At 44.4% G+C, this 22656-nt stretch overlaps 1 protein-coding gene across 10 annotated transcripts in view; it reads right to left on the bottom strand.

Annotated features, from left to right (window-relative positions):
- Positions 1–22656, bottom strand: part of ASPH (aspartate beta-hydroxylase) — a 217937-nt gene that overhangs the window by 15215 nt on the left and 180066 nt on the right. For all 10 annotated transcript variants that reach the window (XM_067712240.1, XM_067712242.1, XM_067712238.1 and 7 more), the window contains 3 exons: positions 15374–15509; positions 9230–9321; positions 8730–8863 (listed from right to left, as the gene is read on the bottom strand). In XM_067712240.1, the coding sequence (XP_067568341.1) occupies positions 8730–8863; positions 9230–9321; positions 15374–15509 (362 nt within the window). The remainder of the gene's footprint in view (positions 1–8729; positions 8864–9229; positions 9322–15373; positions 15510–22656) is intronic.

Genomic DNA, 22656 nt, shown 5'->3' with positions numbered 1-22656 from the left:
CTCCCAGAAAACAGTAAAGATAATCACTTATTGTAGATTCTTAAATGTAGATACCTTCTGAATAGGTAAAAAATGATGTCTTTCAATCACTTATGAGAGCTAGAATGACTAAAAGTGCAGCCCTAATTGGGAAGGACAATAAAACTCCGTCCAAGTGACATGCAGACTAAAGTGACTTGCGTTCAACAAGAGATGTGTCACCTGTCTGGGAAAGGATGAAGGTTTTCCAGAACAAAAAGAGTCAGAGCTCAAAGATGTCAAAGGTCTTGCACCTCTTCTGAGTGAAAAACAAAGACACTCATTGCAATGCAAAGAAAATAGTTTTCAGGCCACTCGCTTTGAGAGCAAATCTCCACCACATACATTTAAGTTATGCTGAGATTATGACAAGAAAAGGACCCTCTGGAGAAAAGATTTTCAGAGCAGCCTTGGAAAGAAGTCCTCCTGGAGGCGTTCACCCAGCCTTCCTCTGCGGGTCCAGAAAGGCAGGATAGCAGTGGGGAGCTGCAGCCCATCCCCAGATGGCTACCTCAGCTTAATTTTAGCATTTCTTACTGTTGCGAGAAGAACGTCTCTCCCTGGTTTGCCAAAAGATAGAAGAATATCTGGTCACAAGATAAACCAACATTGTGTAATTCCTCAATTTCTCAGATTATTATAATTAATGATAATGGTATAATGGTGGCAGCATAAACCTAATAACTATAATTTTGCCATAGAATTACCATCACCATTAATAATGCTAAATAATGACGCTACGTGCTTATAGAGTTTTCCACCTAAAAACTTTATAGATTATATCTCAGTGATCTTTGCTAAAAGGTTCTGAGGTAGACAAATGACGCGGTTCTAATTTTTCAGCAAAGGAATCACATGCAAGTCAGTTCGGATGCCTGCGGTGACACCGTGATTCTGTGGAAGAAGCAGAAAGGCACTAGGCTTGCTTCATTACAGCCGGACCTCTAGCTCAAGATCGCGGTTGTAGGAAACATTCTCAGCACCTATAGCTGCTATGCTGAGGTGGCCTGAAAGGAATTTAAACAGGCTGACTGGAGTACAGAAAAGGGTCAGAGGGCTCAGGAAATCAGGCTGCTTTAACGCAGCTCTTATCAATTCTGATCCATTGAAATCCCTCAGTTTCTGACTGCACTGGAAAGCCTGGCACATCCTGGAATTGAAATTAAAACTGCATTATTGCCACTTCCTCTTTTTTCTCTCCTCCTAATACAGAAATACACATGCACATACCTTCTTTGTCTGTCTGTCTATCTATCTATCTATCTATCTATCATCTATCAGGATAAAGCATTTTTCTGGAAGCTAGGACACCTGTGTTCTTGTTCTGACCACTGCTAACTAGCCATGTGGCTGTGATAAGCATGTCACCTGTGGGCCTCAGTTTCCCCATCTGTGCAATGATGGAGGAGGACAGGAGGGTCTCCAAGGCTTCTTTCAGCTCGGAAATTCTCTTAATTCTCTGAGCCAAGCTGTTGGCTGGGACTTTAGTCTTCATATTGCATTTTACAGGATACATTTCACAAACTGTCATCTGAGAAATGGGTATGGTATTTGCTATTTTGTTGGATGTCAAAATAGTAATTTCAACAAAAGATGGCTAAATTACAAAGAAGCTCTTTCCCCAACAGGTTCTGTATATATGCACCCTAGTATCTCTCTCCACCCCTTCTGGGGGGGCTCGTTCCAGCCAGGCTGCCGCGGGGATTCTCTCCCCTCCAAGTGGGCCTGGGGCTTCGGCTCCGCTGTGCAGCCCCTGCGCTGCCTCTGTAACAGCTTTTGACTTCCCCCTCGTGGTCCTCGGTTACCCAGTAGCAGAGGGCTCTGTAACATTGCGAAGAAAGCCAAAAGGGGAGGACAAAGAAAGGGAAGAGGAGAGGAAACCTCCCGAGGCCACAGAGCTGGGATGCCTCTGGCCCCTCTCCAGGGTGGCGGCACAAGGGGAAATGGAGGGGGTGGCCATCCGCTGTGCCCTGCTGTGCCCCCCTGCCTCAGCATCCCTCCCAGCCCCAGGCCTATCACATCATAGCCCCCCTCTGCATCTGATCCATTCCTTCACCAGCCCTGGCCCTGCACACCCTCGACTTCCCGTTTCCCCCTCCTTCCTGTCTCCTTAGAGCACCCACCCTCATCCCCGCCAGAGTGCGCACTGCAGGTTCCAAGGACCACCTCCGACAGTACAGGAGTGCTTGGTCTCACGCCCTGGGAGGTAAGGGGCAGAAGTCCCCATTTCTGCAGCAATCAGAGACGAGCACAATAAAAGCTCAAAAATACTGAGCATGGTTACCACATCACACTCTGTAAATACAGTTCTGAATGTATTTATACGGATCACTTTAATTCTCAAAACTACACCAAGACATACTTTTATTCTTCCCATTTTACAGATGAGGAAATTGAGGCTTAGTGAGGCCATGCAAGTTGTCTAAAGTTACACTTCATAAGAGGGGAAGCCAGGATTTGAACCCAGGTCAGGAGACTTTGGTGCTCTTAATTTACTTTCATGAAGATACAGGATGTTAAAATCTGAAGTGAAAACTCAGGATCTGTTTTCCCATAGAAACATTATTATAAAGAATAGATACATGTATATGTATAACTGAATCGCTTTGCTGCACACCTGAAACTAATACAACATTGTTAACCAACTATTCTCCAATATAAAATAAAAAGTTAAAAAAACCAATAGCCACTGGTGCTACAGCCCTATTAACAGAGACCATGAGTTAGGAGGCTTTTAAGGGCTGGCCCAGGAACCTCCACATCATTTATTACTGCCATAGCAAAATGGATCTCAACTTTCCAAATTCTCAACCATCAGTTCAATGAACAAATGTTTGGACAAAATCTGTTTTCAATGTGGGAAGTGCTGTTTCCCTGTCGAGACACAGATATTCATCTGTGTGTATGGATAGCCATAGACACCCCATGCTAACCAGGACAGGGGTAAAGGAACTTTATTGGTGTTTTTAATTCTCCAAATTGCTTAAGAAAAAGAAGAAAGAGCGTGAAACGTCACTATTTAACAACAAACCTTAAGGGAAGCATCCCATCCAGTTAAAAGTGACATTTTTGGTCCTACAGTCCCCGATGGACAGGCTTGAATGGTGGATGAAGTAATGTGGAAAGGTCACATTACAATTTGAATGGAAGATGGGTATATTTTGTGAAACAGAAGATCTATGACTTCAGGGAAACGAGTAAAAAAACCAAAAAACAAACCTCCCTCTCCCCAAAAAAGGAAGAAGAGGCAAAAATATTTGGTTCCAAATGATTTGTTAATTTACAGCTTCTATAACATGATGAGAAAAAATTTAAACTATCTTCTTGGACACTTTATGAAAACGTAACACATAACGTCTACGAACAATTCACGGTGGATTAAAAACAACGGTCTCTCTTTGACTGTTAATATTTTAGCATGCCTTCTACACAATCTGCCTAATAGGAAACCTGCAAGAGTCGTGAAAAGATATATCCTAGAATACTCGAGGTGTGTGGGGAAAGGTCATTATTTCCACAACCACATAAAGAGGAATTAAATGACTTCTTGCCCATTCATTTCTTCAGTCTGTTGCTGACACTCATGCCAACACATGATTTTCTGGCTACATATAGGTCCTGTGCAACGTTTCAGGTCAGCGATTCACAGGCAATGAGGCCGGGTCTCCAGGAGAGCTGCACGGTCACCCTCCTTTCCCTTGGTATGGTTCCGGCATGAACCAGAAGCCCTCGTGGAGACTCAGAAGAAAGGATTTGTCTCTGGGATCACCCAAAGCTCACACACCTTGGCCACTCTGTGAGGATAACAATTATTCCCACTTGCCAGCGGGGGCCTGTTTATCCACTGACTCAAGTTCATTCAGCTCTGACTCAAGATCGCTAATGAGCTCATTTTACTGACTGCAAAGCATGGCCTGTCGAGGGGGACACGAACAAACCCCCAGAGATGGAGACTCCCCAGCAGCCTTCTCTACTTGTTACCCTGATGTCTGGAAACAAAAACCGGCATTCAAAGTGGTCACCTTATAAGTATAGCATGATCCTAATCTTGTGAACAAAACTCAAAAATCCCCCAAACCTATATATAAGTGGGTCTATGGCATTGAGGCCAGAAGCACAAACTTTCAAGCCAAACTGTCTGGCATGGAACCTTGGTTCCAACACTGTAGTGGGCTGAATGGTGGCCCTCACCCCCAGAAGTATGTCCCCCTGGAAGCTGTGGATATAACCTGATTTGGAAAAAAGGGTCTTTGCAGTTGTAATTAAGTTAAAGGGCTTGAGATCATTCCGGGTTAGGTTGGGCCCCAAATCCAGTAAGCGCCTTTAATTATTTATTTGCTTATTTTTTTGGCCATGCCCCCAGCACGTAGGATCTTAGTTCCCCGACCAGGGATGGAACTCGTGTCCCCAGCATTGGAAGTGCGGAGTCTCAACCACTGGACCGCCAGGGAGGTCCTCAGTAAGCGCCTTTGGAAAAGAAGACAAGGGCAGAAGACGGAGGGAGAAGGTGACATGATGACAGGGGCAGAGATGGCAGTGATGCGCCTACGAGCCAGGACGCAGCAAGGAGAGCCCGCGGCCACCGGAAGCCAGGAGAGAGTCAGGGGACAGGGACTGCCCCTCAGAGCCTCCAGAAGGACCCAACCCTGACCATACCTTGACTTCGGACTTCTGGCCTCCAAAATGGTGAGAGAAGAAACTTCTGTTGTTTTAAGTCATCCGTTACGGCAGCCCTAGGACCCTGATACAAATATCGACACTTGCTAAGCTGAGTGACCTTGGGGAAGTTACTCAGCCTTTTCAGTCTTCTCAGCTGAAAAGTAGAGACTTTAATACTCCCAGTTACGTGGGGTTGCTGTGAAGGTATGCAGAGGGCTTCGGACCGTGCTTGACACATAGCAAGCACGATGCATATTATCACTAGGAGCTTCCTCATCATGAATATACATTATACAGGCCCTGAGAAGCGTCTGAGCAATATCTCTGAGTACCGAAATCAAAAATAATATTTACTTTCTTTGTCGTGCTTCTCTGTGTTTCACAAATTAGGTAGCAGGGGCATGCATCAGTTTTGTCACCGGAAAGCATTTATTCATTTTAAATGATCATTTTACTTATTGAGATAGACAGCTGCATACCTTCAAGCCCATCTTCAGATAGAAAGAGCTGTGCTATGATCTGCAGTGATGGACTCTTTAACCAACACGCACGCCCGCTAGCAGGAATCGCAGTGTGATGATTAATACCTGAGAACTACAAGGCACAAATTGCTATTCCTTCAAAAGTTGAGAAGCTCTGAAAAATTGCTTCCACTTGCCCATAACAAGGAAGCCTGATGTCCTGGTACGTGTGCTTCTGTTTCCACACTAATAGTGCTTCCATAATAAGTGTGAAACTTCCCAGATTTCATATTACGTATGATTTCATATTACATACAGATTTCACGTTCTGTCCTCAGAGTTTATAAACTGACTCTACTATTCAGCTCTCTAGCTATGTTCACTAGAAGCATTGCACAGTGCTTTAATTTCATTGACCCATTTCTCTCATGAAAAACACTCTTTTTGTAATGAAATACTTAGCCTGACCCGGCCACCCTGGAGTTAAGGATTATGAAGGATGAGAATGTAATGCAACATAAAACAAGTACCATAGAAGGGACGTGGAGAAGGAGGCTGACCAGCATTGAGGAGGGAGAGGAAGGGCACCGATGCTTCAAAGCTCCCTGGGGACGAGACAGCGTGAAACAATCCATCCTCCGCAAAACCGCCGCCCTAGCCCATGAGAGCCGGGGTGTCGGCAAGTGCTTTTTAATAATCACTGTGAATTTGTAAACTATACCATCTGCAAAGTATTGTTATCAGCAGCTACTTACTGCCACCTGAAGGAGGCTGGCTTTTAGCCCAGTGGGAATGAAGGGGCTGCCCAGTCAATGTTCTTATTCAAGATCACCCTACAAGTGAGCTGTGGGGCTGGGCTTACAGCCCTTCCCTACTTCTGGTGGGTGCTGACAGCTCCCCTAATCACATTCCCAGCTTCAGTTTAAGACCCTAAGTTGGTATACTTAAATTAGGTCTGAAGCTCCTCTCCATCTTCACGGCCCCTGTGATTCTTATTTGACCTCCAAGGAGTTGACCTCGTCAAACTCTGCCTTCCCCAGCACACTCCCACCTCCTCTCTGTTTTCCCTGGGTCCCCTGCCCCTCTCCCCTTTGGCAGAGAGACCCTGTAGACCCGAACGGAGCTCAGCAAGGCTTGGTGAGCTCCATTGCATCTTGGAAGAAACTTCGCCCGGTCTGGCCATCTCTGATTCCCCCTCCTGGCTCTTCCAGCTCTGCCCTCTGCTGCCCCAGCTCCTTCTTGGCTCTCTTTCCTTTTTCTGCCTCCGAAATGTCGATGTGGCCATGGGACTCTCACGCTTCCTCTAGAGCCTCCCAATAAGCCTGCTTCTAAAACCTTTATGTCTAGACTTGACTTCTCCCCTGAGCTCCAGACCTCACTATCCAGCAGACTCCTGGATATTTTCACTCCTGTGTTCCAACAGCAACTTAAACAAATAATATGAAGACCGGACTCATGATCTGTTCCCCTAACCTGCCTCATGCCTCCCAAGCTCTCAGCATTTGCTAAAGCATCAACACCCCCCTACTGACCAAAATGGAAACTGTCGCATCATCACGGACACCCCTCCCTTGCCCCACACACTCGAGATTCACTTGAGTCAATCTTCATCACATCTCCTGCCTCTGTTCTTTACTCTCCCTTTCTTTCCAGGATCCCAATCCCTGCCCTTCTGGGGTGGGCTACTGAGGCAGTCTGTTAACTGTTCTTCCCAAACGCCCCATCGGACACACCCAGGGTTTCCAGAACGCCTTGCTAAAAGAGATCTGATCCCACTAGTTTGTATTCAAAGCCTTCCATGATTTAGCTTCTAATCCACTCTCTCACTTTCCAACCTCATTCCGTATGTTAAAGGAACGAAACAAGGAGGCCATTAGATGGAGGTGTTCTAATGCCTTGGTAGCCTCGTAGCAAAGCAAAACCTACCCCGGAGTCAATTCATTGGAATCTGAGAAAGTGAAACTTAAGAACGACCAATCGCAATTAGCCAGCAGCCTTTCCCAAACGAGGCAACCGCTTACACCATAACCAGTCAAATCATCTCCTTGCTTTGCTTCAGCGGCTCCTCTATGAAAACCTGGCCCCCAGCGCGTGCCGGTAGAGCGCTCCTAACCACCTTTGGTTTGGTGCTACCTGATTCGAATCATATGTGTTCAAATAAATTCTGGAAAAATTTACCAGAATTTAAAGGTCCGTTTACCTCTTAACAGTATCCACACTCTTGGTTGCTGAAAGCACTCAATATTCCTCACACGTGGCTCGTAATTTTTGGCTTCCGTGCCTATGCTGATGCCGTTTGTTCAGCCTCGAGTGCCCCTCTCTTCCAGCTTTTAATGTGCAAATCCTTCCTGTCTTTAAAAGCCACCACTGTCAGGTTTCCCAATTCTCGGCGCAAATGAGCTGCCTGCCCACCGACCACCTGCAGCATCCTTGCCTGAGCCTCTCTTATGACTCACGACCTTCGAGCTGTGTTTTCTCCCTGACTGGACACCTCTGGTGGGGGAAGACCCCCATGTGAGTCGTCTCAGAATCCCTCACGGCACGGTGGGCTGCTGCCCCAGGCCCGGGGCAGGCAGGTGTCTGCCAATAACCAAACGAACAACCAGTACCCTCCTGCACACCCCTCCGGCAGACCTCCACCAAGGGCCGTGATACACGTGTGAGAAGACAACTTGGTTTCTGCCCTCCAGGCACTTACAGCTCAGTCCCAGAGATTAGACCAATATATACCAATTAATAAAAAGCAATGGAAATAAAAAGCAGAATCACTGAGAATATACCCTGTAAATACTCTAAGAAGTCAAAGGAGAGGTTCCTTTTTAGGAACAAAATTGGATCTTAGTAATAGGTTAATTTTGGATGGGTGAAAAGGCGGGCATTCCAGGGGAACAGAGTAATAGGACCAGGACAGGCAAAGGCATCAAAAGAAGTTGCCCTGACATTCACCATGTCCCTTCTCAGGCCGGTACCCGGGCTAAGTGCCTTGTAGGCATTATTTCGTTTAATCTGGACAACAACCCTGCAAAGCAGATAGCAACGCTGCCGATTTTATAAGTAAGCAGGCTGAGGCTGCAGGGGATTAAGTGACTGGCCAAGGTGACACAGGATTAGTTGGCACAACTGGGATCTGAAAAGGCAGCCACGTCCGCTGCACCATGCTGTGTCCTCTAGAGCAAGACATATAAATATCACAGGGTGTCTTCTTCAGGAAGGAGACTCTTTGTACTGATGCATAGTTCAAGGTGTAAAGCAATAAACACAATGTGTAATATGTGTAGGGTTTAGGACAAGTTAGCTGACTGAATGCAAGTCTGTCCATCTAGAAAGAGAAGCAAGAAGGTCCATCAATCAGACAAGAATGCTCTGGGGAGAAGTGATTAAGGAGGGCAGCCCTAGAACTGGGGAGTATCTCCAGACTCACGGAAAGCGCAGAGGTGGGACACCGACTAAGAAGCTGGATTAATACCACCCACTCCAGTCTACTTCAGTGACAAAGGAAGAGAAACAATCCAACCGAGCCTAGCTTTGTCGTAACGAACATCCATCCTCAGAGGTGACGAGTAAGAGAGAAAGGGATGGGAGGAAACATACTTGGTCTCGTTGGCACACCGGATCCTGCAGCCTTCCTTGGGGATCACCAAGCCCAGGTGCATTCGGAGCCTGCAGTTCGTGGGTCCCGTGTGCGGCCACACGTGGGTTCCCGGGTGCATGACGGAATATTTGATCTGCACAGAAAACGTACCACCCTGTTCATCCATTTACCAAGGTGTGGGAGAACTGCTAAAAGTACAAAATTACTGTCAATTCAGATTAGTGCCTCTGCAGTACTCAATTTATATCCTCGTCTTATTTCTTTGTGAAGGAACTAAAAGTAAGGACTCCCATTTTCCACAAAGCTATAAACGCTGAACATTTTCCACCCTCAGTGCTGCCGTCGAGGGCATGACATTATGTTTTATTAAAAAGCAAGTGAAAAAAGAGGCATTCAGTGGGTCAAAGGAAATAACCGTTTCTTTGTAAACATGAGCATTCCCATTTATTCCCCTAATAACTGACTGTGCTCCTCCCAGCACAGAAAACATTCTTGGTACCTGTCCTCTTCGGCATCCTGTCGTCTCGGGGAATTTATCTAGTAAAGCACAGGTTTTACGAGCTCCTTTACAGGCATTTTCATTTTTCCTTCCTAGAACAATAAATGATAAAACCACTGTTAGAAACAAATCACAGTAAAGCTTTAACTCATCCCGTTTTGACCACACACAATCTATATTGTCCTCCTTACTGTAAGAATGAGAAGGCCGAGTAAACACAAGAAGACAGTGTCCTGTTCCAACAAACACTGACGGGCACAGCAAGGACCAGAGCTCTGCACCCAGCCTTGGACTACCGTACTTGACTAAGGGTGTCTAACGGGCAAGGCGCGTGTCGAATACGTATTTTTCCCCCTGTGGCAGGCAGAACAATGGCTCCCTCCTAAAGAAGACCACATCCTAAGCCCAGGAACTCGTGAATAGGTTATGTTACGTGGCAAGGGAAAATTAAGGTTGCAGGTGACGTGGAGATTACTAATCAGCTGACCTTTAAAGAAGGAGATTATCGTAGATGAACTGGATGGGCCCAGTGTAATCACAGGGTCTAAATGTAGAAGAGGGAGTCAGTGCCAGAGTGCTACAGGATGAGAAAGACTTGAGTGGCTACTGCGGGCTCCAAAGATGGAAGGGGACCACAGCCAAGGAATGTGGGCGGCCTCTAAAATGAATGCAGCCTTGATGACACTTTGACTTTAGCTCAGTGAGACCCAGAACTGTAAACGTAAAACATCTGAGTTATCTTAAGCCACGACATTTATGGTCATTGTTATAGCAGCCACAGGAAACTCATCCACCCCCCAGCCCCCAAGGAAGGAAAATGGCTTATGTTACACTTCTGACCTAAAAGTGCATTTTCTAGGACTATATTCTACTAACCCACACATCAGTTTTCATTGAAATTTAATGTATTTTCCAATGTACAGGTCATCCTTTATACGCTGATAAGAATAGGATTTCAGTGACGAGGGGAGAGGTCTCTGAGAGATGAGGGTTTCTCTGAGGGCCTGGTCAAGAACACAGATTTTGGGACATAGTCTAAAGCACGCTGGACTAGGCAAATTCCTTCACCATCGACAAAATCACTGTTTCTTAAGAAAGATGTGCTTAGGAAGGTACAGCATCATTTGCTCTCACGGACGAGGAAAACAATGGGTTTTTTTTAAAAGGTAGAGACATTGTAATTCCCTGTTCAGGATTCCTACAAGGTACTGACACATCTAAGCTGAGTTCAACTTTATTTAATTAATGTTAGTTGTGTCCTAAGATAATTATATACTGAGAATAAAATGAGAGTTAACAAGGAATGTATCTTACCGGCAGCGTCCTCAATCAAATGGACCTTGATATTTTAGAAAAATACTTCTATATTTGTTTTTCCTAAGTAATCTGTCTCTTGAGGAAAATGGTAGTTGCTGTTTTTAGTTACTAATTGAATATGAGTTTAATGATAATGTCAGTTTGCACCAATAGATTCTTGTATACGACATCATAAAGAATGTTCAAGCCCTAGCTTCCCATGCCGTCCCAAATGCAGGATCTGGGGATGACTTAGCGGTAGTACCAGTTGTGGGTTCTGTGTGTTCAGGCAGCAGCTAGGTGAGGCCTGGGGCCTTGAGGAGCGGCTAGAGGTGTCTGGATTTCCCACGGGCACGGTGGTGAGGGCTGAGCACGTGTCACTTGGAGAACACGTGTGTCTTACCCGAATGAGAGCTAATAGATGGGGAACCTAACAGATTGGGTCACTAGGATTGCCACTTGGTGAGGAGTGAATTAGAGAACATCTCTAGCCATTTAGCCACATAAATCTTTTCTAGTCTGTAAACACAGGTTCTCTGTAGGGGAATCTTATCATTCGTGGATTGCCGTTGGTAGTTTTAACTATTCACACGTGATTGGGAGGGTTTAGGAACGCAACTACACTTCCATGGTGCTCAGCACGGGCCAGGGACCACTCACCTGATGCCTACACACCAGGGAGGGGGACACTATTAGAATCGTATTTTATACAAGAGGAAGCGAGGCACGGAGAGGTCACGCGGTAAGTGGCAGAGCGGGAATTCCAGTCCAACTGGACCCAGAGTCCATGTTCTTAACGGCGACCTAAGGATGTCTCCATTACTGTTACATAATGTATGCTTATTATGTATTAAAAACTAGAATCGCTATCATTTTTCTGTATGTCAGACCTTTGCTCACTGATCCTGGTAACAACCCCATACTCGAGGCACTATTTTCTTTTCTTTTTTTCTTTTTTTTTTTTTGCGGTACGCGGGCCTCTCACTGCTGTGGCCTCTCCCGTTGCGGAGCAAAGGCTCCGGACGCGCAGGCTCAGCGGCCATGGCTCACGGTCCCAGCCGCTCCGCGGCATCTGGGATCTTCCCAGACCGGGGCACGAATCCCTGTCCTCTGCATCGGCAGGCAGTCGAGGCACTATTTTCATCGTCATTTTTCAGCTGAGGAATCTGAGGCTCAGAGAGTCAGGAACAAGCCCACATCACACACTAACAAGTGGTGCAGCCAGGACCCCAACTCGGGATCCTCGGTCTCCAAAGGCTATGCTTTAAAGCATGATTTTCACTATGTCACGTCTTGGATTTGAACATAACTGTGCAGAACAAACCATTCTGCAGAGGAGAAAACTGCCCAGCAGCTGAACTCAGTGTGGTTTTGTTTGTAATTTATTATTTCTCACACAGTTTAAAGTAACTTTCAAGAAGTGATAAACTTTGTTTCTTTGGGAAAAACAGCCCCAGAAAGAGATCTAACTGCTGATGCAAATCTGAAAGAACCAACTGAATATTTCATCTACATGTGAAGAATACACTTTATGAGGGATATCATGGAGGTGAGATCTTTAAAGGTTCTGGGTTGTATCTCTCTGAAGTTTCAAGGCTTTACTGCTGGGATGACAATAGGTTCATCTTGCATGACAACTCTGATCAGTTGACAGTGGCTACCTAGAACACTGTGTTGAGCAGGATTCAGAGGTTCAGCTTGAGCTCATCCAGAAAGGCTACTGGGATGGGTTAGCACCATCTCCCATGGGCTCTGGAAGAAAGCGTGACTGTGCATGTGTGGCATACTTGTTAACACTATGTTTTAGCGTTCATCGTTGAAACAATAAATGAGCAAAACAGATGTTCTGTAACATTCATACAGCAATCTGAAAACATCTGTGGGGAAAAATTAGTTATGTATATTTGTTGATTCGGTCTTTTTTTTTTTCTCCAACTCAAAAACGTTGATCATTTAAAAAGGAATAAATATACTTCAGAAATGGTTGGGTTACTTAGAGAACTTCCATGATTCCCACTTACATATGGATAGAAATGAAGCTTGCAGCCATAGCTTCAAGGCCTTCAAGATTCCAGGAGCATCCTTGCCTAACTAGGCTAGACAACCTCTAAGTCTTCACAAGTCAGATCCTCATGGGCCTCCTGTCTGAATCTGAGCTCTCAGTGTGGCTAAGAAACGACCCCGCCATCTCCCTCCCCTCACCTTCCTGACCCCTCCTGCTGCAGGATTCCCTCCCCTCTGTCTCCAGGCCAACAGGGCATCTGCCTTCAGGGGTGCCACCCTGCTTCTATGCAAGCTACAATACTAGCTGCCTTCAAAATTCTTTAAACTGTGAAATTTGTTTCCAGAAAACAGTTACTGGGTTTCTCACAGAAGCCTGGAACCACAAACAAAAGACCACCAAGAACCTTAATAAAACTTCTTGAAAGAGCAACTATGGGAGTTGTATTATTTTATGATCATAAAATAAAACCAGAAATTAATTTCTATTTAATTGACTGCAACTGATTGGAAAACAGATACTTATAAAACACAGACACACACTTCTAAATTATTTTGAATCGAAATGGGAATTGAGATAAAAATGAAGTCGTTTCTGGGGGGAATAATACAAGTGAAAATATAAGTTATAGCTTAAGGAAAGTATCCAAAGCTAAATCTAGAGATCAGTCCATAGCCTTAAATGCTTTTATTAATGAAGATGAAAGAATGAAAATAAACTTACTAAGAAGTTCTGATTGAAAAGTTTAGAAAAAACGGATAAAATAAACAACAAAAAGAACATGAGGAGGAAGAAAAATATAAAAGCAGGAATTAGAAAAAATTCAAAATAAGGTGAGATATAATTTGAGGTTTTTAAAGAACATACTAGATCACTTTGTCAAACTTAAGGAGAGAGGGAAAAAAAAGGAACATGCAAATTCCATTCAGTGGGAAGAAGAATTTAACAAAGCTCAAGGAAGTAAATAATATTTTAAGAAATTACTCTAATTCATGGAAAATCAGGTATAATCAAACTATATGAAAATGTATAAGTTAACAAATATTGTATGATTCCACTTCTATGAAGTGTCTGAAGTAGTAAATTCATAGAAACAGAAGGTGCAACGGTGGTTGCCAACGGCTGGGGGAGGGCAGTGGGGAGTGTTGTTAATGGGTACAGAGTTTGAGTTTTGCAAGATGAAACTCAGTTCTAGAGATTGGTTGCATGAAAATATGAATATACATGACCCCACTGAATGTACACTTGAAAACAGGTAAGGTGGTAAATTTTAAGTTATATGTACTGTGCTACCATTAAAAAAATTTTTTAAATACACAAAAACCTTAAAAGTCAAAATGTTGCCCCCAATGAAACTGTCTCCATTATTTATTTCCTTTCTTAACACTTTTCTATGCCCCATAATGCTTTGCATATTTCAACCTTATTAAAGCATGTGCTTTTAGCAGAGACTATGGTTTCCGGAAATTACTGCCAGGATGCATACTATTCTGAAGACTTAGTGTAGGAAGCCATGAAGCATGAGGATGTTGATGGAACGGAGCCATCAGATGAACTGGTGAATGCTTACGGCCAACAGAATTGACTCATTTAGTGAGATGCCAATAGACAAAATTAGCACGTTGTTCACATATTGACCTTATCACAGCTCTACTTAAAAAAATCTTGCTGGCAAAAAGCTGACACAGTCACTTGAAATCATGTGATGTCTCTTCTGTTGGACATTTCCCTGAAAATATTACTGAAGTCGTTCTTCTTTCTCTGACGTGTAAATCTTAGTATTCTGAAAGCATACCGACATAAACAACAGTGCTATTCGTCCCATGATATAAACCAACTGCTTATCATCCTCTCAATTTATTTTCTGCAGCTAAAGATGTGTGACACATGCTGTTTAGTCTTCAAAATAGATTTACTTTTGTTCAGCTACCGTTAACCCAGGTTAACTTGAATTTTCCAGAAGAGAATTGGAGAGAGCTTTAAAGATAAAATTCAGTGCTCCTCATTTTGAGGACAGATTGATATATTAACTCATTGGACACACACAGATTGAGGCCCTGTCTGTGTACCTGGGCCTGGGTTCAGCTCAAGGAATATTAGGTTGACTGTGAACCTCTTCCTATTCTTTTTTTTTTTTTTTGCGGTATGCGGGCCTCTCACTGTTGTGGCCTCTCCCGTTGCGGAGCACAGGCTCCGGACGCGCAGGCTCAGCGGCCATGGCTCACGGGCCCAGTTGCTCTGCGGCATGTGGGATCTTCCCAGACCGGGGCACGAACCCGCGTCTCCTGCATCGGCAAGCGGACTCTCAACCAATGCGCCACCAGGGAAGCCCTCTTCCTATTCTTGATGAGCTCAGACACTAGTTATTATTGACTTGTCACTCTGGTTTGTCATCACCCCTAACGGCTCTCACCGCGGTGATATTTTGCACAACATCGTCTCCAAGGTACAGGAGCAAAAGAGGCTCAGGAAAGCTCCTTTCTAAGGCGTCGATGAGCACACGGTGGGCTCTTCAGTTACGTCTGTACAGTAGGGTTACTCTTTGTAACATATCATTTAACAGGAAAGACCAGGAAAATCAAAATACAACATATATATATATATTTATCCAAATACACACATGCATATACACACCCATATATTTACATGCGCACACACACACACACACACACACACACACAGATGAGTGTTCCTACATAGTTTCAAGAAGCAACAAATAGATTTTCATAATCTGGGTTTCCCAGGTAGTTTCCTTTAAGTCAGGGAACCCTAGCTCTGGGAGGTATCAGCAGAAGCCCCCCCTTCCCATCAGGTTGCAGAGAATGATCTGGAAGTAGCATGCTCACCTTGCTGCCACAGTGTAAACTGGCTCCAGTCACCCTTTTCCCTCAGGTTCTCATCTTCAGGCAGAAACAGGCCCTGGGCTCTATCCATCACTGCAAGGCCTTCATCTCGGATTAACTTCCAGTTTCTTTCTAAGGACTAGAGGGAAGATTCTGGTTTTACTGGACTGAAAATATGCCTGGTTAAACACTTTATAGTGACGTTCAGCTTTTTGTTTGTCTGATTAATAAGTAATGAAATGTTCCCTCTCATCTAGATTACTTATTTCAATTTCCTCTAGGACCTCTTGTCAAGGGTGTAAAAAAACCCACCTAATAATTAGTTTTCAGAACCAAGTGCCTTCGCAGCATAAACGTTTCAGTAATTCCCAGGAACCGCCGAGAGCAGTTCCGTCTAACATTTGTTTTCACGTCTGCCTAAAGGTCGTTTTTTCACAGACCCTAACCAACCGAGAGGACTAATCTTGTTGAGCATCATTACATCAGGACCCTGCCGTACAGCCCACATGACACTCCAGCGTCCAAACTGGAATACAAATCACAGACTTAATTCCACCTCCAACAGAGGTCCTCATAAAGATGCCATTCAACGTGGTAAATATTAATTAAACTTTCAAGAACATTGGAAAAGTGTCCATTGGAGCATGTGATGTGTTATAAAATTAGTAGCAAAACAAAGCCAATAAATGTCCTCGTGTTTAGAATTCAGCCAAACAAAAACATTTCTTTGACTTCTCACTTTGAGGGTGCCTTAGGCTCTGTCAGTAAGTGCCTGGCTGGTGAGGGTAGATCCCATGGGAGGAGGAGGACAGGCTCTCCTCCTGGGAACCCTCACTGCACAGCGATACTGATGAGCAGTGGAGATGGCAGAGGGGTGGGTGCCATGGGGGACAGCAGGCCAGGGCAAGCATCAGGAGTGGCAGCCTAGGGGGAAGTACTATCAGGAGAAAAGAACGAAAGCGGCATGAAAGAGGCTAGGTTACACAGAGAAACCAGGATTTTGAAACATTCGTAATTTCAAACGTTTCTACGTTGCATGGGAAGTGGATGTGGTCGTGGAGTCTACGGGTACCCGGATAGCGAAGAACACAACAGATGATTTCAACGAGAATCGGGGCTCAAGAGCAAGGAAGTAAAGCTGATGAGTTACAAACACATACAAAAGATGGAAGCAACAATTAGCGTGCTCTGAAAATGGACCGAGTTGCCTTATAAAACAGGGGTCTCGGGCTTCCCTGGTGGCGCGGTGGTTGACAGTCCGCCTGCCGATGCAGGGGACGTGGTTCGTGCCCCGGTCCGGGAAGATCCCACATGCCGCGGAGCGGCTGGGCCCGCGAGCCATGGCCGCTGAGCCTGCGCGTCCGGAGCCTGTGCTCCGCAACGGGAGAGGCCACAGCAGTGAGAAGCCCGCGTACCGCAAAAAAATAATAATAAAACAAAATAAAATAAAACAGGGGTCTCTATCTTTTGAAGTATTCAAGAGAAGGCTGGATGACCAATTACAGGTGGGGCAAAGCACAAGAGAAGGTGTAAAGTGTTTTTACCAACACGTGCTTTATGAATTAACAATTCAACGTAGGAAAACCAAGAAGGAGCCAGGAAGACGGCACAAGCAGAGGACTCCACCAAAGACAGATACACTCAGAGATTTGTGTGAAGACATGGTACCAACTTCAGCCAAACCCCGGGAACGCTTGTGACACTGTGTGACCACATTAGGTATATTCCAATATTCTAGGGCAAGCGGTAGGTTTTAAGATTAGATACTGATTTTATACTGCTTTTTTCCCCCTTGTTACTTTGAGTCTATTGACATTTCTTTTTTAAAAAAATTCAGCTTTGAGGCTTAATTAACATATAAAATTGTAAGATATTTAAAATGTAGATCGTGGTAATTTGATATACATATACATTGTGAAACGAATCCCCCCACCTGATTAATTAACACATTTATCGCCTCATATATTTATTTATTTGATATTTTGGGAGTGAGAATATTTGACTTCTATTCCCTTAGCAAATTTCAATTTACAATACGGTGCTGTCAACTACGGTCTCAATGTCATACATCAGGTCCTTAGACCTTATCCATCGTATAGCTGGAAGTCTGTACCCTTTACCCAAACCTCTCCCTACTTCCTTCGCCTCCAGCTCCTGCCAGCCACTTTTCCACTCTCTGTTTCTATGAGTCTTACTTTTTTTTTTAAATTGAGATTCCACATTGTAAGTAATACCACACAGTATTTGTCTTCCTGTGTCTGGCTTATCTCACTTGGTGCCCTCAAGGTCCGTCCAAGTCACAAATGGCAGGATTTCTTTTCTTGTGGCTGAATAGTGTTCCATTGTGCGTGCGTGCGTGTGTGTGTGTGTGTGTGTGTGTGTGTGTGTCTTACATCTTCCTTATCCACTCATCCATTGATGGACACTTAGGTTGTTTCTATATCTTGGTTATTGTGGATAAGGGTACAATGAACGCAAAAGTGCAGATATCTCAAAGTATTTTACTTTGAATTACATTTGCATTTCTCTGGATATCGACCCAGTAATGGGATTACTGGGTCACTTGGTAGTTCTATTTTTCACTTGTTGAGGACCCTCCATATTGTCTTCCACAGTAGCTGCACCAATTGATTTTATATTGCTATGAAACCCACCCACTGATTTGTGTCAAAATCTGGAGCTGCTGTTACCATCACCATGCTCTCTGCTAGTGTGGATCATCTGTCCACAAATAATCTTGAAACCATGCCCCATAGAGTTAAAAAAACCACCCTGAAACTGTGCCCCATTGGGTTAACAGAAACTTGGTGACTAACAGAAATTCTTGAGTTTGTCTTATAGTTTGCTATATATCTGCTTGCAGCCTACTTTACTACCCACGCTCGCCTTAATTATTTTCTTGCAAATTGCATACCCTCCAAGCTTCATGTTAGCCTAAACAATAAGACATTTGCCTGAGTTGTTTTCTAGGCACTTGGAGTCAGCTGTGTCTAGTTCAAGCTCCAGCTGGCTAAGGCTGGTTGGGACCACTGACCCTAAAACTGGGCCTGTATAGGTGTCTGATGAATGACTGTTTGATGTCGAGGACCAAAACCTGCACACTCAGATCATGCTAAGTGCCTCCACTGTTATTTTATTTTATCTATTTATTTTGCTTTATTAAAAAAATTTTTTTTCTAGGCCATGCCATGCAGCATGTGGGATCTTAGTTCCCCGACCAGGGATCGAACCTGTGCCCTCTGCATCGGGAGCATGGAGTCTTAACCACTGGACCACCAGGGAAGTCCCTCCGTTTTTACACATACATTCCATGAAGAAGCGTGTAACTTAGAAACACCTTGGGCAGACCACTGATTACCTCACCTTTTCCCTACATCCAATCACCTTTCCCCACCCCTAAGATCACCCTACTTCTTTATCCCATAAATATCTCAAGCTCCTTGCCTTCAGGGAGGCAGATCTGAGACTGGTTCTCCCGTCTCCTCCCTTGGCTGCCTGTGAATAAATCCTTTCTTTGCTGCTGCGAACCTGGTAAACGAATCTGGTTTGGCAACAATTTCAATATTATTTCATCCCAAGAAGGTAATTCATAAATAGTAAGTCAAAGACTGCATTGCAATTAAGAGATACTCAAAACCCCTCACTTAGGCAGGTCCCCAGAGTGAGAGAAGACCACGGTTTTCTCAAGAATCCCAAGATCATGGAAAGAGAATGCACCCCAGATGCATCTCCCCAAATGTACCTAAACTGCCAACGCTCCCCGCAGCTACTGTAACTTATTCAAGTTGTTAGATAAATCTGTCTAATTCATGTTAAACTGCCACAAAGACAGGGGAGAATCACCTCTCTAACACTTGAAATTACTTCTCAAATGAGGTTATCAGTGCCTGATATGGCAGGCAGGCTCTCACCCTCTGCCCTCCCAGTACTTTAGTGGCTTCTTTCATTTCTTTTCAAAGCTGATTTTAGGGGCATCTTTGGAAAGAGCTGATCTTTTGTTCCTAAAATAGGGCCCAGAGCCCTAGGGAAAATGTTCAAGTGACTGCATCACTAAATAAAATGTTTAAATTTTCTTTAAGGGCAGGCTGTCTTTTACAAGTGAAATGTCGTTCCTGCCCCCTTCCGCACCCCTCTCCCCAGGGTCCCCCCAGGGAAGTGTCGCTGCAGAGGTACTTTTCCGGGAATAGTGATGACTTTTTAAAAAAACTTTCTTGTTTGCCCCTGTTATACGTGCCGCAGGGGTGCTGGAGGACAGTCTGGCTGAAAGGAGCAACCAGATGCAGGGTCTCCCGGTCAGTCCCAAGCTGGAAACACTCTTGCGGCAGTGCCACCGACCTGCTCAGTACGCTCAGTGCTGAGCAGACCCTGCACGGACATTTATTTTCATCATGAAACAGCCACTCAGCATTTCCTCTTTAGAGTTCAGTAGTTTGTCGTGGAATTTGACAACTGGAAGTGTCTGTACTGTGAGTGCAGTGGAGACTTTTCCACTTTAGGGATGACAGAGCACCCTCAGTCACCTTGGGCCGGTGACTGAGCCTAAGGTCTCACCATCTAGCACCAGAACCGGCTCTGCGGTGCCCCCTGATTATCCCCAGGGCACCTGTGGGAGGAGGGTGTCAGGCTGCGGTGGGCTCGGGGCCCTGCGCCCCTCTGGGGCAGCAGAGCGGCCGTGGGTCCCCGTCTCCTGTGACTTACAGGGCACACACTGGACACATACTGGTGGAACAAGGTGTCCCTGGCTGGGAACTGGGTGTGTCTCAAAGGGGGCGCACGCTGACAGCTGGGGAAAACTGGGCTAACCAGATCACACCCGTTCTACCTGGTGACATGATGAAAAACACAAAGGTCACAACCATCACGATCCCCTACGTGTTCAACAGAAACATTTTTTCTACTAAAGTAAGGATTCTGCTTGGGGTGTTTTTCAGCTTTGGAAAGACGGGGCAGGGTCTCTTTTACGGGCATCAGGGAGAAACCTGGAATGGGACCCGGAAATGGCATTTTCAAGCACAAACCAATGAACTGCACTGTGAAACATTCACATGGTTACAGGGGATTAAAGACCAAACCTAATTACGTGTGTGCTCGTGAGAGAGAGAGAAAGGGAGGGGGGACGGGGGGGAGGGGTAGGAGGAGGAAAGAAGAAATGCACTTTCTCTACAGTAACATTATTAGTTGTCTGACTCGGCAAAAAATTCCGCTTTTTAGGAAATTCCAACAGGAACTTGAAGGCTTACACAGACCGGGCCATGCCTACATTTTTAAAGGTTTCATTTGACCTATTACTTCCTTGACCCTAAATTCATTCATTTCATGAAACTGAAAAGAGAAACTCATAGGGTTAGTATTTGAGTTGGTTGCCCAGAAGACAACAGCTTCTGATTCACGTTTCCTCTTCTGGCTACACAGGCTTTAGAAAACAGAGATTCGCTTGTTTTCACAGTGCCTCATGGCCTCGTAAACCCGTCGTCAGCACTCGCCTCTCAGTTACACCTCAGCTGTATTTGGCGCTCAGTCATCTAGAGATGGACTTCCCGGTTTCAAGCCTCATCAATCCCAAACTGTGCGCCAGCTCTCCTTAACCCACACCCTCCCTCCAGTTCGGGGCCATTTCCTCCTTTCCCAGATATTCTGCTCACCCCGCTTGGACGGCTGGCTCACTTTTCTCTTCCACATCAGATTAAGTCCTATTTTTAAAGGCTTCTCCTAACACTGATTTCTTGCGGAAAGCTTTTAGAGGAGCAGACTAATTCTTAACTATTTCCCTTCATTCAATTAAGACACACACATTTTTTTAAAAGTCAAATATTACTACAAGTCTTACAATGGAAGCAGCAGTACCTTACTCAAGTTTTCCCCAGAGTCCAACTCCCAACTAATCCCTTTAAATATTGTTTTCTCATATCTGCCTGCTTCTATCTAAGTAATCTGTTTATATTTTGCTATCTCTTGATTTATTAATTCTAGACTTGATCTCTCATTTTCTGTCAGGGAAGGGAACAAGTTAACGATTTGATGTCTTCTTTTCCCTCGTCTCCATCTAGCAGTTCAGCTCATGTCACAAACCTTTCATACATCTGGGTAAACTCACATCTGGGTTTTACTGAGTTGTAACAATTACTCTTCATGTCACATGCAGCATTTATAGATTCTGCCTCCTTTGCTTTGGCTTAATTCTGTAATGGCCTTATCACTGTTTCTTCTTTATAGCCCTGCAAGGGTGCTGTAAAACCTCTTATACTGTTCTACACTTTGCCAAAAACATCATGTAAGCTATTACTTTCTTTCTCTCTTTCTCCGAAGATAGCCCTCCAGGAGCCACCTGCCTCGCTCTGCTCTGAACTGGTCGGTGTCTGGGCTTTTGCCGGACAACTGTCATCAGGGAGCTTCTCCTGACCTCTGCCCAGTATGAGGCTCCCTAATTATTGGATTCTAATCTGGATAAAGGATTATCTGTGTGCTTGAGAAAGGACACACCACAGGTAAAACTGAATTTCTAAAAATGTCTGAAGCTATTCTTTAAAAAAAAATTTTATTGAAGTATTTACAATGCTGTATTAATTTCTTCTGTACAGCAAAGTGATTCAGTTATACGTGTGTATATATATATATATATACTTTTTCATATTCTTTTCCTTTGTGGTTTACCGCAAGATATTGAATACATTTCCCTGTGCTCTACAGTAGGACCTTGTTGTTTATCCATCCTATATATAATAGTTTGCATCTCTTAATCCCAAACTCCCGACCCATCCCTCCCCTATACCCCCTCCCCCTTGGCAACCGCAAGTCTGTTTTCTGAGTCTCTTTCTGTTTCGTATATATGTTCATTTGTGTTGTTTTACAGATTCTGCATATAAGTGATATCACATGGTATTGGTCTTTGTCTTTCTGACTTATCTGAAGCTGTTCTTACACTTGATTGAAGGCTTGACTATGTACAGAATTCTAGGTAGTAAATAATTTCTACGTAGACTTTTGAAAGCATCGATCCATTGCGTTATATAACATTTAGTGCTGCTGTTGGGAAATCTGATGCCTTTTGGATTTTTTTTTTCTTTTCCCCTCTAGAAGCTTTATAAAAGTCAATACAGTGTAGTGGTTAGGGGTGTAAAACATGGGAGCCAGGCTGCCTGGTTTGAAAATCTGACTGTGCCACTTATTAGCTGTGTGCTATCAGGCAAATTACTTAACCACCCTGTGCCTTAGAGTCCTCACTTATAAAGAGCATAAAATACTACTACTTCCCTCAGGAGTCTATAAGAAGATTAAATGTGCTAAAA

The sequence above is a fragment of the Pseudorca crassidens genome, chromosome 17 (assembly GCF_039906515.1).
Source record: "Pseudorca crassidens isolate mPseCra1 chromosome 17, mPseCra1.hap1, whole genome shotgun sequence".
NCBI classification, from domain to species: domain Eukaryota; kingdom Metazoa; phylum Chordata; class Mammalia; order Artiodactyla; family Delphinidae; genus Pseudorca; species Pseudorca crassidens.
The sequence above is the reverse complement of the archived record's forward strand: the minus strand, read 5'-3'. Positions and strand labels throughout refer to the sequence as shown.